Genomic DNA, 12,957 nt, shown 5'->3' on the forward strand with positions numbered 1-12,957 from the left:
TAACGGTGCCCTAAGTGGTGATGGAGAACTCCAAGGGTCAACAGCCATGCAACCCTCCAAACGGTGGATGACACGATGCTCATAAGAAGCAGCATATTAATAAAAACAGTCTTTAGTTCTGTTCCCTGCCTTGATGAAGACATCTTGACCAGAGATGATTGTCCTTCTGTATTGGACCAATCTATGATGCCATAACTGTTTGGCTTCTGTTGTCAGTTACACTAGGCACAATATAAATTATTCTGATCTTGTGACTTTTAGGATGGATAACAATTTGTCTGTATGTATTCAATCAATCAATCAACTTTTTTTTATATAGCGCCAAATCACAACAAACAGTTGCCCCAAGGCGCTCTATATTGTAAGGCAAGGCCATACAATAATTATGAAAAACCCCAACGGTCAAACGACCCCCTATGAGCAAGCACTTGGCTACAGTGGGAAGGAAAAACTCCCTTTTAACAGGAAGAAACCTCCAGCAGAACCAGGCTCAGGGAGGGGCACTCTTCTGCTGAGACTGGTTGGGGCTGAGGGAAAGAACCAGGAAAAAGACATGCTGTGGAGGGGGGCAGAGATCGATCACTAATGATTAAATGCAGAGTGATGCATACGGAGCAAAAAGAGAAAGAAACAGTGCATCATGGGAACCCCCCCACAGTCTACGTCTAAAGCAGCATAACCAAGGGATGGTCCAGGGTCACCTGATCCAGCCCTAACTATAAGCCTTAGCGAAAAGGAAAGTTTTAAGCCTAATCTTAAAAGTAGAGAGGGTATCTGTCTCCCTGATCTGAATTGGGAGCTGGTTCCACAGGAGAGGAGCCTGAAAGCTGAAGGCTCTGCCTCCCATTCTACTCTTACAAACCCTAGGAACTACAAGTAAGCCTGCAGTCTGAGAGCGAAGCGCTCTAATGGGGTAATATGGTACTACGAGGTCCCTAAGATAAGATGGGACCTGATTATTCAAAACCTTATAAGTAAGAAGAAGAATTTTAAATTCTATTCTAGAATTAACAGGAAGCCAATGAAGAGAGGCCAACACGGGTGAGATATGCTCTCTCCTGCTAGTCCCCGTCAGTACTCTAGCTGCAGCATTCTGAACCAACTGAAGGCTTTTTAGGGAACTTTTAGGACAACCTGATAATAATGAATTACAATAGTCCAGCCTAGAGGAAATAAATGCATGAATTAGTTTTTCAGCATCACTCTGAGACCAGACCTTTCTGATTTTAGAGATATTGCGTAAATGCAAAAAGGCAGTCCTACATATTTGTTTAATATGCGCTTTGAATGACATATCCTGATCAAAAATGACTCCAAGATTTCTCACAGTATTACTAGAGGTCAGGGAAATGCCATCCAGAGTAAAGATCTGGTTAGACACCATGCTTCTAAGATTTGTGGGGCCAAGTACAATAACTTCAGTTTTATCTGAGTTTAAAAGCAGGAAATTAGAGGTCATCCATGTCTTTATGTCTGTAAGACAATCCTGCAGTTTAGCTAATTGGTGTGTATCCTCTGGCTTCATGGATAGATAAAGCTGGGTATCATCTGCGTAACAATGAAAATTTAAGCAATACCGTCTAATAATACTGCCTAAGGGAAGCATGTATAAAGTGAATAAAATTGGTCCTAGCACAGAACCTTGTGGAACTCCATAATTAACTTTAGTCTGTGAAGAAGATTCCCCATTTACATGAACAAACTGTAATCTATTAGACAAATATGATTCAAACCACCGCAGCGCAGTGCCTTTAATACCTATGACATGCTCTAATCTCTGTAATAAAATTTTATGGTCAACAGTATCAAAAGCAGCACTGAGGTCCAACAGAACAAGCACAGAGATAAGTCCACTGTCCGAAGCCATAAGAAGATCATTTGTAACCTTCACTAATGCTGTTTCTGTACTATGATGAATTCTAAAACCTGACTGAAACTCTTCAAATAGACCATTCCTCTGCAGGTGATCAGTTAGCTGTTTTACAACTACCCTCTCAAGAATCTTTGAGAGAAAAGGAAGGTTGGAGATTGGCCTATAATTAGCTAAGATAGCTGGGTCAAGTGATGGCTTTTTAAGTAATGGTTTAATTACTGCCACCTTAAAAGCCTGTGGTACATAGCCAACTAACAAGATAGATTGATCATATTTAAGATTGAAGCATTAAATAATGGTAGGACTTCCTTGAGCAGCCTGGCAGGAATGGGGTCTAATAAACATGTTGATGGTTTGGATGAAGTAGTAACTAATGAAAATAACTCAGACAGAACAATCGGAGAGAAAGAGTCTAACCAAATACCGGCATCACTGAAAGCAGCCAAAGATAACGATACATCTTTGGGATGGTTATGAGTAATTTTTTCTCTAATAGTCAAAATTTTGTTAGCAAAGAAAGTCATGAAGTCATTACTAGTTAAAGTTAATGGAATACTCAGCTCAATAGAGCTCTGACTCTTTGTCAGCCTGGCTACAGTGCTGAAAAGAAACCTGGGGTTGTTCTTATTTTCTTCAATTAGTGATGAGTAGAAAGATGTCCTAGCTTTACGGAGGGCTTTTTTATAGAGCAACAAACTCTTTTTCCAGGCTAAGTGAAGATCTTCTAAATTAGTGAGACGCCATTTCCTCTCCAACTTACGGGTTATCTGCTTTAAGCTACGAGTTTGTGAGTTATACCACGGAGTCAGACACTTCTGATTTAAAGCTCTCTTTTTCAGAGGAGCTACAGCATCCAAAGTTGTCTTCAATGAGGATGTAAAACTATTGACGAGATACTCTAACTCCCTTACAGAGTTTAGGTAGCTACTCTGCTCTGTGTTGGTATATGACATTAGAGAACATAAAGAAGGAATCATATCCTTAAACCTAGTTACAGCGCTTTCTGAAGACTTCTAGTGTAATGAAACTTATTCCCCACTGCAGGGTAGTCCATCAGAGAAATGTAAATGTTATTAAAAAATGATCAGACAGAAGGGAGTTTTCAGGGAATACTGTTAAGTCTTCTATTTCCATACCATAAGTCAGAACAAGATCTAAGATATGATTAAAGTGGTGGGTGTGTTGTGTGGGCCGCTGAAGAGGAGGTACTGCTGGCCCACCACCATCAGAGGGCGCCCTGCCTGGAGTGCGGGCTCCAGGCACCAGAGGGCGCTGCCGCCTTATGGGAGCAGCCTGGGTGACAGCTGTCACCCATCACCGGACACAGCTGTTCCACTCAGCACAGAGGTATATCAGGAGGACGGCGTCTCCACCTCAGTGCCGAGATATCGCCTTTAGACGAAGGTAACGTTCTCTGCATTTATATTCTGACTAAATAGCTAACAGATTTGTTAAACCTTTTCAGGACAGCTGAATTGCTTAGATAAGTACTCACCTGCCTGTCATACTGTAACTGGAGGTGGAGGCGGCTTCTCCCCTCTCCGTTGCTGGGTGCTGTCGCATCCACGCCTGTGTTGTTGCTCTCTCCCGCCAGCAGTACCGGATCCGACGAGCGGAGGCAGTGGCCACCTGGGAATTCGGGACTTGGCGGTTCCAGTATTTTCCAGGGTTCGGTGGCAGAGGAGATCTGGGTGGTTCGGTTCGACTGAGACGGACGTCTCCTACCTTCGAGCCTGCCCACACGACACCAGCGGATTCGACCCCAAATTGTGATTGTTGTATTCATGTGCTCGTTTCACAATAGTAAACCTTGTTATTCACCTTCCTCCATTGTCCGTTCATTGCGCCCCTGTTGTGGGTCCGTGTTCCTACACTTTCACAACAGGATATCTCGGCCAGCGTCATGGACCCCGAGGGGCGTCAACCGGCTGTTGAACGGCCAATGGAAGACCAAGGCGCGTCGGCGGCTTCGGGCGGGGTAATCGGTGAGTTGCAGCGGATCCTCACCGCTTTCACCTCTCGGATCGATTTAATGACCGAGCAGCACGTTCTCCTAAACCGCAGGGTGGAGGCTCTCGCCGCACAAGTGGAGGCGCGCCCTTCGGGCGCCGCTGCGGGGTCACAGCTCCCCCTACTGACGAAGCTAGGGACACGAGTAGGGCAACATTTAGGGCACCAGATGCACAGAGGAGATGGACCCACGGAGCGTGTCTTGTTTGTGGTTCCATAGAGCACCATGTGAGAGACTGCCCCGAGTGGCCAAACGCCAAACGCCCGCCCCTAGAGACTGGGCCAGGGGTGGGCCAAAACATTCACGTGGGACACACCCACATTGCTACACGACTCCCAGTCACGATCCTGTTTGAGGATTCAACCCTGAAGGCCCCAGCACTGGTGGACACGGGCTCTGAGGGGAATCTGCTTGACAGTAGATGGGCCAGGGAGATAGGGCTCCCTCTGGTGGCTCTTACCTCGCCTGTGCAGGTTCGGGCGCTAGATGGCTCCCTACTCCCACCAATCACGCATAAGACACCTCCAGTAACTCTGGTGGTGTCAGGTAACCACCGGGAGGTGATCGAGTTCTTTGTGACTCAGGCCACCTCCCGTGTGGTTTTGGGTTTTCCCTGGATGCTGAAGCACAATCCTCGGATCGATTGGCCGTCCGGGGTAGTGGTTCAGTGGAGCGAAACCTGCCATCGGGAGTGTCTAGGTTCCTCGGTTCCTCCCGGCTCCCAAGCTAATGAGGAGGTCCGAGTCCCGCCCAATCTGAAGGCGGTGCCGGCGGAGTACCATGACCTCGCTGACGTGTTCAGCAAGGATCTGGCTCTCACGCTTCCTCCCCACCGTCCTTATGATTGTGCCATTGATTTGGTTCCAGGCTGTGAGTACCCGTCCAGTAGGCTGTACAACCTCTCACGGCCGGAGCGTGAATCAATGGAGACCTACATCCGGGACTCATAGCTGCCGGGTTGATTCCGGATTCCACCTCTCCGATGGGTGCTGGTTTCTTTTTTGTGGGTAAAAAAGACGGCGGGCTTCGTCCATGCATTGATTACAGGGAGTTGAACGAAATCACGGTTCGCAACCGATACCCGTTGCCCTTGTTGGATTCGGTGTTCACCCCCTTGCATGGAGCCAAAATTTTCACCAAGCTGGATCTTAGGAATGCGTATCATTTGGTTCGGGTCCGGAAGGGAGACGAATGGAAGACGGCATTCAACACCCCCTTAGGTCATTTTGAGTACCTGGTCATGCCGTTCGGTCTCACTAATGCGCCCGCGACTTTCCAAGCGTTGGTAAACGATGTCTTGCGGGACTTCCTGCACCGGTTCTTCTTCATATATCTAGACGATATACTCATCTTTTCCCTGGATCCTGAGACACATGTCCAGCATGTCCGTCAGGTCCTGCAGCGGTTGTTGGAGAACCGCCTGTTTTGTGAAGGGCGAGAAGTGTGAATTCCACCGCACTTCTTTGTCCTTCCTGGGGTTCATCATCTCCTCCAACTCCGTCGCCCCTGATCCGGCCAAGGTTGCGGCGGTGAGAGACTGGCCCCAACCAACAAGCCGTAGGAAGCTGCAACAGTTCCTCAGCTTTGCTAATTTCTACAGGAGGTTTATTAAGGGCTACAGTCAGGTAGTTAGCCCCCTGACAGCCCTGACCTCCCCAAAGTCCCCTTCACCTGGTCGGATCGGTGCGAAGCCGCGTTCAAGGAGTTGAAATGGCGCTTCTCGTCTGCACCAGTTCTGGTGCAGCTCGATCCTAGCCGCCAGTTAGTGGTTGAAGTGGATGCCTCGGACTCAGGTGCTCTCCCAGAGCGGGAAGACCGATAAGGTCCTTCACCCGTGTGCCTATTTTTCCCGAGGTTGACCCCCCGCTGAACGGAACTTATGACGTCGGCAATCGGGAACTCCTTGCTGTGAAAGAGGCCCTCGAAGAGTGGAGACATCTGTTGGAGGGAACAGCCGTGCCATTCACGGTTTTCACTGACCATCGGAACCTGGAGTACATCAGGACCGCAAGCGGCTGAACCCCAGGCAAAGCCCGCTGGTCACTGTTCTTTGGCCGTTTGACTTCCGGATCACCTACCGTCCCGGGGCCAAGAATCAAAGATCGGATGCATTGTCCCGGGTGCACGAAGACGAAGTCAAAACGGAACCGTCGGATCCCCGGATCCCATCATCCCGGAGTCCGCTATCGTGGCCGCCCTCACCTGGGACGTAGAGAAGACCGTCCGGGAGGCCCTGACCCGTGACCCGGACCCCGGGAAACGGACCAAAGGACAGACTATACGTCCCACCAGAGGCTAGGGCTGCAGTCCCTGGACTTCTGTCACGGTTCTAAACTCTCCTGTCACCCTGGGGTGCGAAGGACCGTGACAGTCGTCCGGCAACGCTTCCTGGTGGGCATCCCTGGAGGCCGACGTCCGGGACTACGTCCAGGCCTGTACCACCTGCGCCAGGGCAAGGCCGACCATAGAAAGACCTCAGGGCAGCTACAGCCACTGCCCGTGCCTCATCGCCCCTGGTCCCACATCGGCCTGGACTTTGTCACGGGTCTCCCGCCGTCCCAGGGACACACCGTCGTCTTCACGATAGTGGACCGTTTCTCCAAGGCGGCCCACTTCGTGGCCCTCCCGAAGCTCCCAACGGCCCAGGAGACAGCGGACCTCCTGGTCCACCACGTCGTCCGTCTGCATGGCATACCATCAGACATCGTCTCCGATCGCGGTCCCCAGTTCACCTCGCACGTCTGGAGGAGCTTCTGCCGGGAACTGGGGGCCACGGTCAGCCTCTCGTCTGGGTACCACCCCCAGACCAACGGGCAGGCAGAGCGGGCGAATCAGGAACTGGAGCAGACACTTCGCTGTGTGACAGCCGCGCACCCGACGGCCTGGAGTACCCACCTGGCCTGGATCGAGTACGCCCATAACAGCCAAGTGTCATCTGCCACCGGCCTCTCCCCGTTTGAGGTGTGCTTGGGGTATCAGCCCCCCTTGTTTCCGGTGGTTGAGGGAGAGGTCGGTGTGCCCTCGGTCCAGGCCCACCTATGGAAGTGCCGTCGGGTGTGGCGTGCCGCCCGCTCTGCCTTGTTGAAGGCCCGGACGAGGGCGAAGACACATGCAGACCGGCGGCGGGCCCCGGCCCCCAAGTATCGTCCTGGGCAGGAGGTCTGGTTGTCTACCAAGGACATTCCTCTGCAGGTAGACTCGCCGAAACTTCAGGAACGGTACATCGGACCTTACAAGATCCTCAAGGTCATCAACCCCGCCGCAGTGAGGCTCCAGCTTCCGGCCTCACTGCGGATCCATCCAGTTTTTCATGTTTCCCGGATCAAGCCCCTTCACACCTCACCCCTCTGCACCCCGGGTCCGGCGCCGCCTCCTGCCCGGATCATCGACGGGGAACCGGCTTGGACTGTACGCCGGCTCCTTGATGTCCGTCGGATGGGCCGGGGTTTTCAATACCTGGTGGACTGGGAGGGGTACGGTCCCGAGGAACGCTCCTGGGTGAAGAAGGGCTTCATCCTGGACCCGGCCCTCCTGGCCGACTTCTACCGTCGCCATCCGGACAAGCCCGGCCGTGCGCCAGGAGGCGCCCGTTGAGGGGGGGGTCCTGTTGTGTGGGCCACTGAAGAGGAGGTACTGCTGGCCCACCACCATCAGAGGGCGCCCTGCCTGGAGTGCGGGCTCCAGGCACCAGAGGGCGCTGCCGCCTTATGGGAGCAGCCTGGGTGACAGCTGTCACCCATCACCGGACACAGCTGTTCCACTCAGCACAGAGGTATATCAGGAGGACGGCGTCTCCACCTCAGTGCCGAGATATCGCCTTTAGACGAAGGTAACGTTCTCTGCATTTATATTCTGAATAAATAGCTAACAGATTTGTTAAACCTTTTCAGGACAGCTGAATTGCTTAGATAAGTACTCACCTGCCTGTCATACTGTAACTGGAGGTGGAGGCGGCTTCTCCCCTCTCCGTTGCTGGGTGCTGTCGCATCCACGCCTGTGTTGTTGCTCTCTCCCGCCAGCAGTACCGGATCCGACGAGCGGAGGCAGTGGCCACCTGGGAATTCGGGACTTGGCGGTTCCAGTATTTCCAGGGTTCGGTGGCAGAGGAGATCTGGGTGGTTTCGGTTCGACTGAGACGGACGTCTCCTACCTTCGAGCCTGCCCACACGACACCAGCGGATTCGACCCCAAATTGTGATTGTTGTATTCATTGTGCACGTTTCACAATAGTAAACCTTGTTATTCACCTTCCTCCATTGTCCGTTCATTGCGCCCCCTGTTGTGGGTCCGTGTTCCTACACTTTCACAACAGGGTGGACTCATTTACTTTTTGAGCAAAGCCAATAGAGTCTAATAATAGATTAAATGCAGTGTTGAGGCTGTCATTCTCAGCATCTGTGTGGATGTTAAAATCGCCCACTATAATTATCTTATCTGAGCTAAGCACTAAGTCAGACAAAAGGTCTGAAAATTCACAGAGAAACTCACAGTAACGACCAGGTGGACGATAGATAATAACAAATAAAACTGGTTTTTGGGACTTCCAATTTGGATGGACAAGACTAAGAGACAAGCTTTCAAATGAATTAAAGCTCTGTCTAGGTTTTTGATTAATTAATAAGCTGGAATGGAAGATTGCTGCTAATCCTCCGCCCCGGCCCGTGCTACGAGCATTCTGACAGTTAGTGTGACTCGGGGGTGTTGACTCATTTAAACTAACATATTCATCCTGCTGTAACCAGGTTTCTGTTAGGCAGAATAAATCAATACGTTGATCAATTATTATATCATTTACCAACAGGGACTTAGAAGAGAGAGACCTAATGTTTAATAGACCACATTTAACTGTTTTAGTCTGTGGTGCAGTTGAAGGTGCTATATTATTTTTTCTTTTTGAATTTTTATGCTTAAATAGATTTTTGCTGGTTATTGGTGGTCTGGGAGCAGGCACCGTCTCTACGGAGATGGGGTAATGAGGGGGTAATCTATTGGTGCCTTTGACAAAAAACAAGTTTTCCAAAGATTCTCTACTGGTTCTCCAACACTCCAGATACATCCAGCAATGTCTTGAAGACTAAACATGAAATCCACTTGGTTTCAACTAAATGTTTAGTTATAGACTTGACCTTAGAATGTGAGCTGTCCAATACTTGCAGAGTACTTTAAACTCACAGTCCAGGAAAGCTGTATTTTATTCCAAAATATCGCTATTGATATGACAAAACTATGAAGTGCCTCACTAGAAGTTTTCAGTTGTAATACAGTATTTTTTAAATTCATAGAATAAAAATCCTTCAAACTGAATTGTCATATTTCCAAGCCATATGCAATCATTGAGTAATAACAACATTGTATCCCTTTGAAATAATACAGATCAATGACTTGACGTGTCGTACTTGGTGATCATAACATAGATTGTTTTTAACTGTCATTGTTGCACATCAACACTGACGTATTCTTGACTCTTGGACATTATGTTCCTCTGGACTAATACAGTTCCAGGACTTGGCAAGTCGTTCTTGGTGACCATGACCTCTACAGTCACAGTGGCAGAGAGCAGTTCAAGAAAGTCAGCAGGGTGATCATCCACCCCAGATGGAATCCCATCGACGTGTATAATGGGTAAGGATGTTTGGCCAACCGACTGTCTTGAATCAGTTTCCAAAGTGTTTTGACTTGTGTAACTGGAACTGGTTCAAGACAGAACTATATCACTGGGGAGTCTGGTGGTTTCACCTTTGGATAAAGTGCTTCATCTTGATGTTTCGTTTCTCCTGGTTGTCTCATGGATCTCTATTTTAGGTATGATATTGCGTTGCTACAGTTGGACTCTGAAGCCACGCTGAACTCCTACGTCCAGCTGGCTACCCTGCCTCCTTCTGGACAGATTTTGCCCAACAACTATCCCTGCTACCAAACCGGATGGAGTCGCCTTTCACGTGTGTTGATGTGGATACTGCAACATTTAAATTTTACTTTCAGTGTCATTCTAGATCTTTTAAGTCAACATCTCCTGGTTCTTTTTGGTTTGTCTGGTTGTCTAGCTGGTGGTAGCCTCAACTCCAAGCTGATGCAGGCCTTTCTTCTTCTGGTGGACCATCAGACCTGCACCCGCCCAGATTGGTGGGGCAGCAACGTCAAGGCCACCATGGTGTGTGCTGGAGGTCCTGTGGATTGTAAATGTGCTGTGAGTATTCTAATGCTCTGTAATAATAATAATAATAATAATAATAATAATAATAATAATAATAATACTAATTTATTATTAATTTATTTACTTATTTATTCTTATGAGTTTGTTCCAATTGCTAAAGAGTTAGTTTGTTTTTAATGTTTGTGCCTTGCATACAGAATAAGAATACATTTAACATTCCTCTCACCCATTTTAAAAAAGTGTTAAGTGTTAAAGTGTTAAAAGTGATTTGAAAATTGAGATTCCAGCAGCGTTGCATAGTAGTACACAGGGTAAGAAGCACACAAAGTATCAAAAGTGAAAGTAAAAAACAATTTGCAATATAAATACACAAATATAGCAGAAATACTGCTCGCTACTGGTTTACTGGCTACAACTGCTCCTCTCCTTCCCATCATCTGTCCTTTATCAGGTAAATCTCTTTTTTTAGGGAGTTAATGTGATCAAAATTATCTGTTTCTATCTACTTTTTGCTACAAGTGAATATGACTGGGATCTCTCGTCAAACATCTCTGACTGTGTAAAGAAATTTTGCCCCTAAAAGCAAAATGTAGCCTCATTTTGAGATTCTGTGACATATGTCAGAGAACTCTATATCAGGAATCATATTTAGTCAGTGTGATACACCCACATAGTCTCTGGGAGCTCAAGATAGATGGTGAATTAACCTTAGCCAAGAGAGTGAGGATGCCCATCCTGAATCCTTCCCCATTTTTCCAGACTTGAAACCAGTACTCAAAGTACTGGAAATTTGATGTTCCTCTGTATTGTTAAAAAATGTTTTTTATTAGTATGACCTCAGTTAGTGGTGTCCAAACTATTCCAGAAAGGGCTGAGAGGGTGCAGGTTTTCTTTGCAGCCACTGACTTCAGGAGGTGATTTCACTGATGAACTCATCCCATCTGTTCAAAGGGATGTTAATCAGTGAAATCACCTGCTGAACTCAGTGGCTGCAAGGAAAACCTGCACCCTCTTGGCCCTTTCTGGAATAATTATGTTACCTATGTATAGGTAACATAATTATTATGCAATTCAGACAATATATGTTATGTATTTTAAATAAATACTGTCATTATTATTGATTTAGAGTAATTATATTTTATTAATACTAAATACATAAAGCTGAGGATTATGCATTTCAAATAATAGGATTAATGAATATGCATCATGTAATGTTTATTCGGTAGGTTTGTATTAAAATTATCTAATTTGTCATGTAATGGAATTTGTCATGTAATAAAATTACATAAATCTTAAAAGTTAGGGTAAATATTTCTGTGAGTGTAGAAAATCTTTGGAGGGAGCTGAAACTCCAAACCTGAAAGATTTGGAGAAGATCTGTATGGAGGAGTGGACCAAAATCCCTGCTGCAGTGTGTGCAAACCTGGTGGAAAAACTACAGGAAACGTTTGACCTCTGTAATTGCAAACAAAGGCTACTGTACCAAATATTAACCTTGATTTTCACAGGTGTTCAAATACTTATTTGCAGCAGTAACATACAAATAAATTATTAAAAAAATCATACATTGTGATTTCCAGATTTTTTTTTTTTTTTTTTTTTTAGATTATGTCTCTCACAGTGGACATGCACCTAAGATGAAAATTTCAGACCCCTCCATGATTTCTAAGTGGGAGAACTTGCAAAATCGCAGGGTGTTCAAATACTTATTTTCCTCACTGTATATAAAAGAAATTAAATGAAAAAAAAATCAAATAAAAATACTCTCTGTAATACTTTTCCTCCTAGAATGACTCTGGTGCACCCCTGACCTGCCAAGTTAATGGACAATACTATGCCTATGGCATTAGCTGTTTGATGCCTTTTTCGTCATGCAACATTCTCACGAAACCAAGACTCTTCACCCGGGTCTCTGCTTACATTCAATGGATGGACTCGGTCAGTCGGAGTATACATATTAATGTTATCTATTAAAGAAATTATTTTAATAAATCATTGTCTGGCACTCTAGAAATGCCAGTAAAAGTATTTGCATTTAATGTTATATCCTGTTGTATCTTTTAGATGAGTGAATATCTTATAAATCATGTTAATTTATTGTTTGTGCCTTTCATTTTTCCAGATCATGAACTGACCAGTAGGTTGCCATTCCAGCACGCAGAGACGAAATGTTATTTGGCTGTATGTTCATCTGCTATCTCCTGTTCTTTCTGGCCTCAATCTACAAAATAATCATTGCTTCAAGAGATGTTGGATTTCAGAACAGTTTATATACATCCGCTCTTACAGACGATATGCAGGCTATATTTTCACCACTTTAGGCAACTACAGTTCTCCCACTTTCAACAAAACAGCTCTGTGGGACATCATCTGAGTGACAAGGGAAAATTGATTTCAATTTCATACCGGAGGGATATTGGAGAACGCATGTTTCACCAAAGTGCACAGAGTGTGCCTGTGAGCCTGTTTGTGAAAGGCACAACTGAGTGTTGATCTCTTTTAGAGAACCGAAAAATGGTGTACAAATGTAACTGATATTGGCAATGAGAATGCAAAATATCACTGTATATATTTACTGTTTGAATATATATGCTTTTGTTATTTTAATAAAATGATTGTAAAGTATGAAAATACGCTGAACGTCATCTGTCTGTTTTCATTTCCACATGCCCTGTTGCTAGGTAACAGCTGCATTATTTCACAACTTAACAGATCTATAGGTGCAGTGCATCTGGAAAGTATTCACAGTGCTTCACTTTCCACATTTTGTTATGTTCCAGCCTTATTTAAAATGAATTAAATTATTTTTTATGTCAAAATTCTACACACAATACCCCATAATGACAATGTGAAAAATGTTTTTGTTTTTTGTTGTTTTTTTATTTATTAAAAAAAATAAACAGCATGTACAGGACAAAA

The 12,957-nt window shown here is 46.0% G+C and overlaps 1 protein-coding gene across 1 annotated transcript in view; it reads left to right on the forward strand.

The window, feature by feature from the left end:
* Positions 1-12,172, forward strand: part of LOC117507741 (elastase-1-like) — a 52,350-nt gene extending 40,178 nt beyond the window's left edge. Inside the window, exons 5-9 of the mRNA XM_034167554.1 lie at positions 9,381-9,506; positions 9,687-9,823; positions 9,929-10,071; positions 11,827-11,976; positions 12,161-12,172. Coding sequence (XP_034023445.1) covers positions 9,381-9,506; positions 9,687-9,823; positions 9,929-10,071; positions 11,827-11,976; positions 12,161-12,172 — 568 coding nt within the window. The remainder of the gene's footprint in view (positions 1-9,380; positions 9,507-9,686; positions 9,824-9,928; positions 10,072-11,826; positions 11,977-12,160) is intronic.
* Positions 12,173-12,957: the final 785 nt, after the last annotated feature.

Source organism: Thalassophryne amazonica, chromosome 3 (genome assembly GCF_902500255.1).
Source record: "Thalassophryne amazonica chromosome 3, fThaAma1.1, whole genome shotgun sequence".
Lineage (NCBI taxonomy): Eukaryota > Metazoa > Chordata > Actinopteri > Batrachoidiformes > Batrachoididae > Thalassophryne > Thalassophryne amazonica.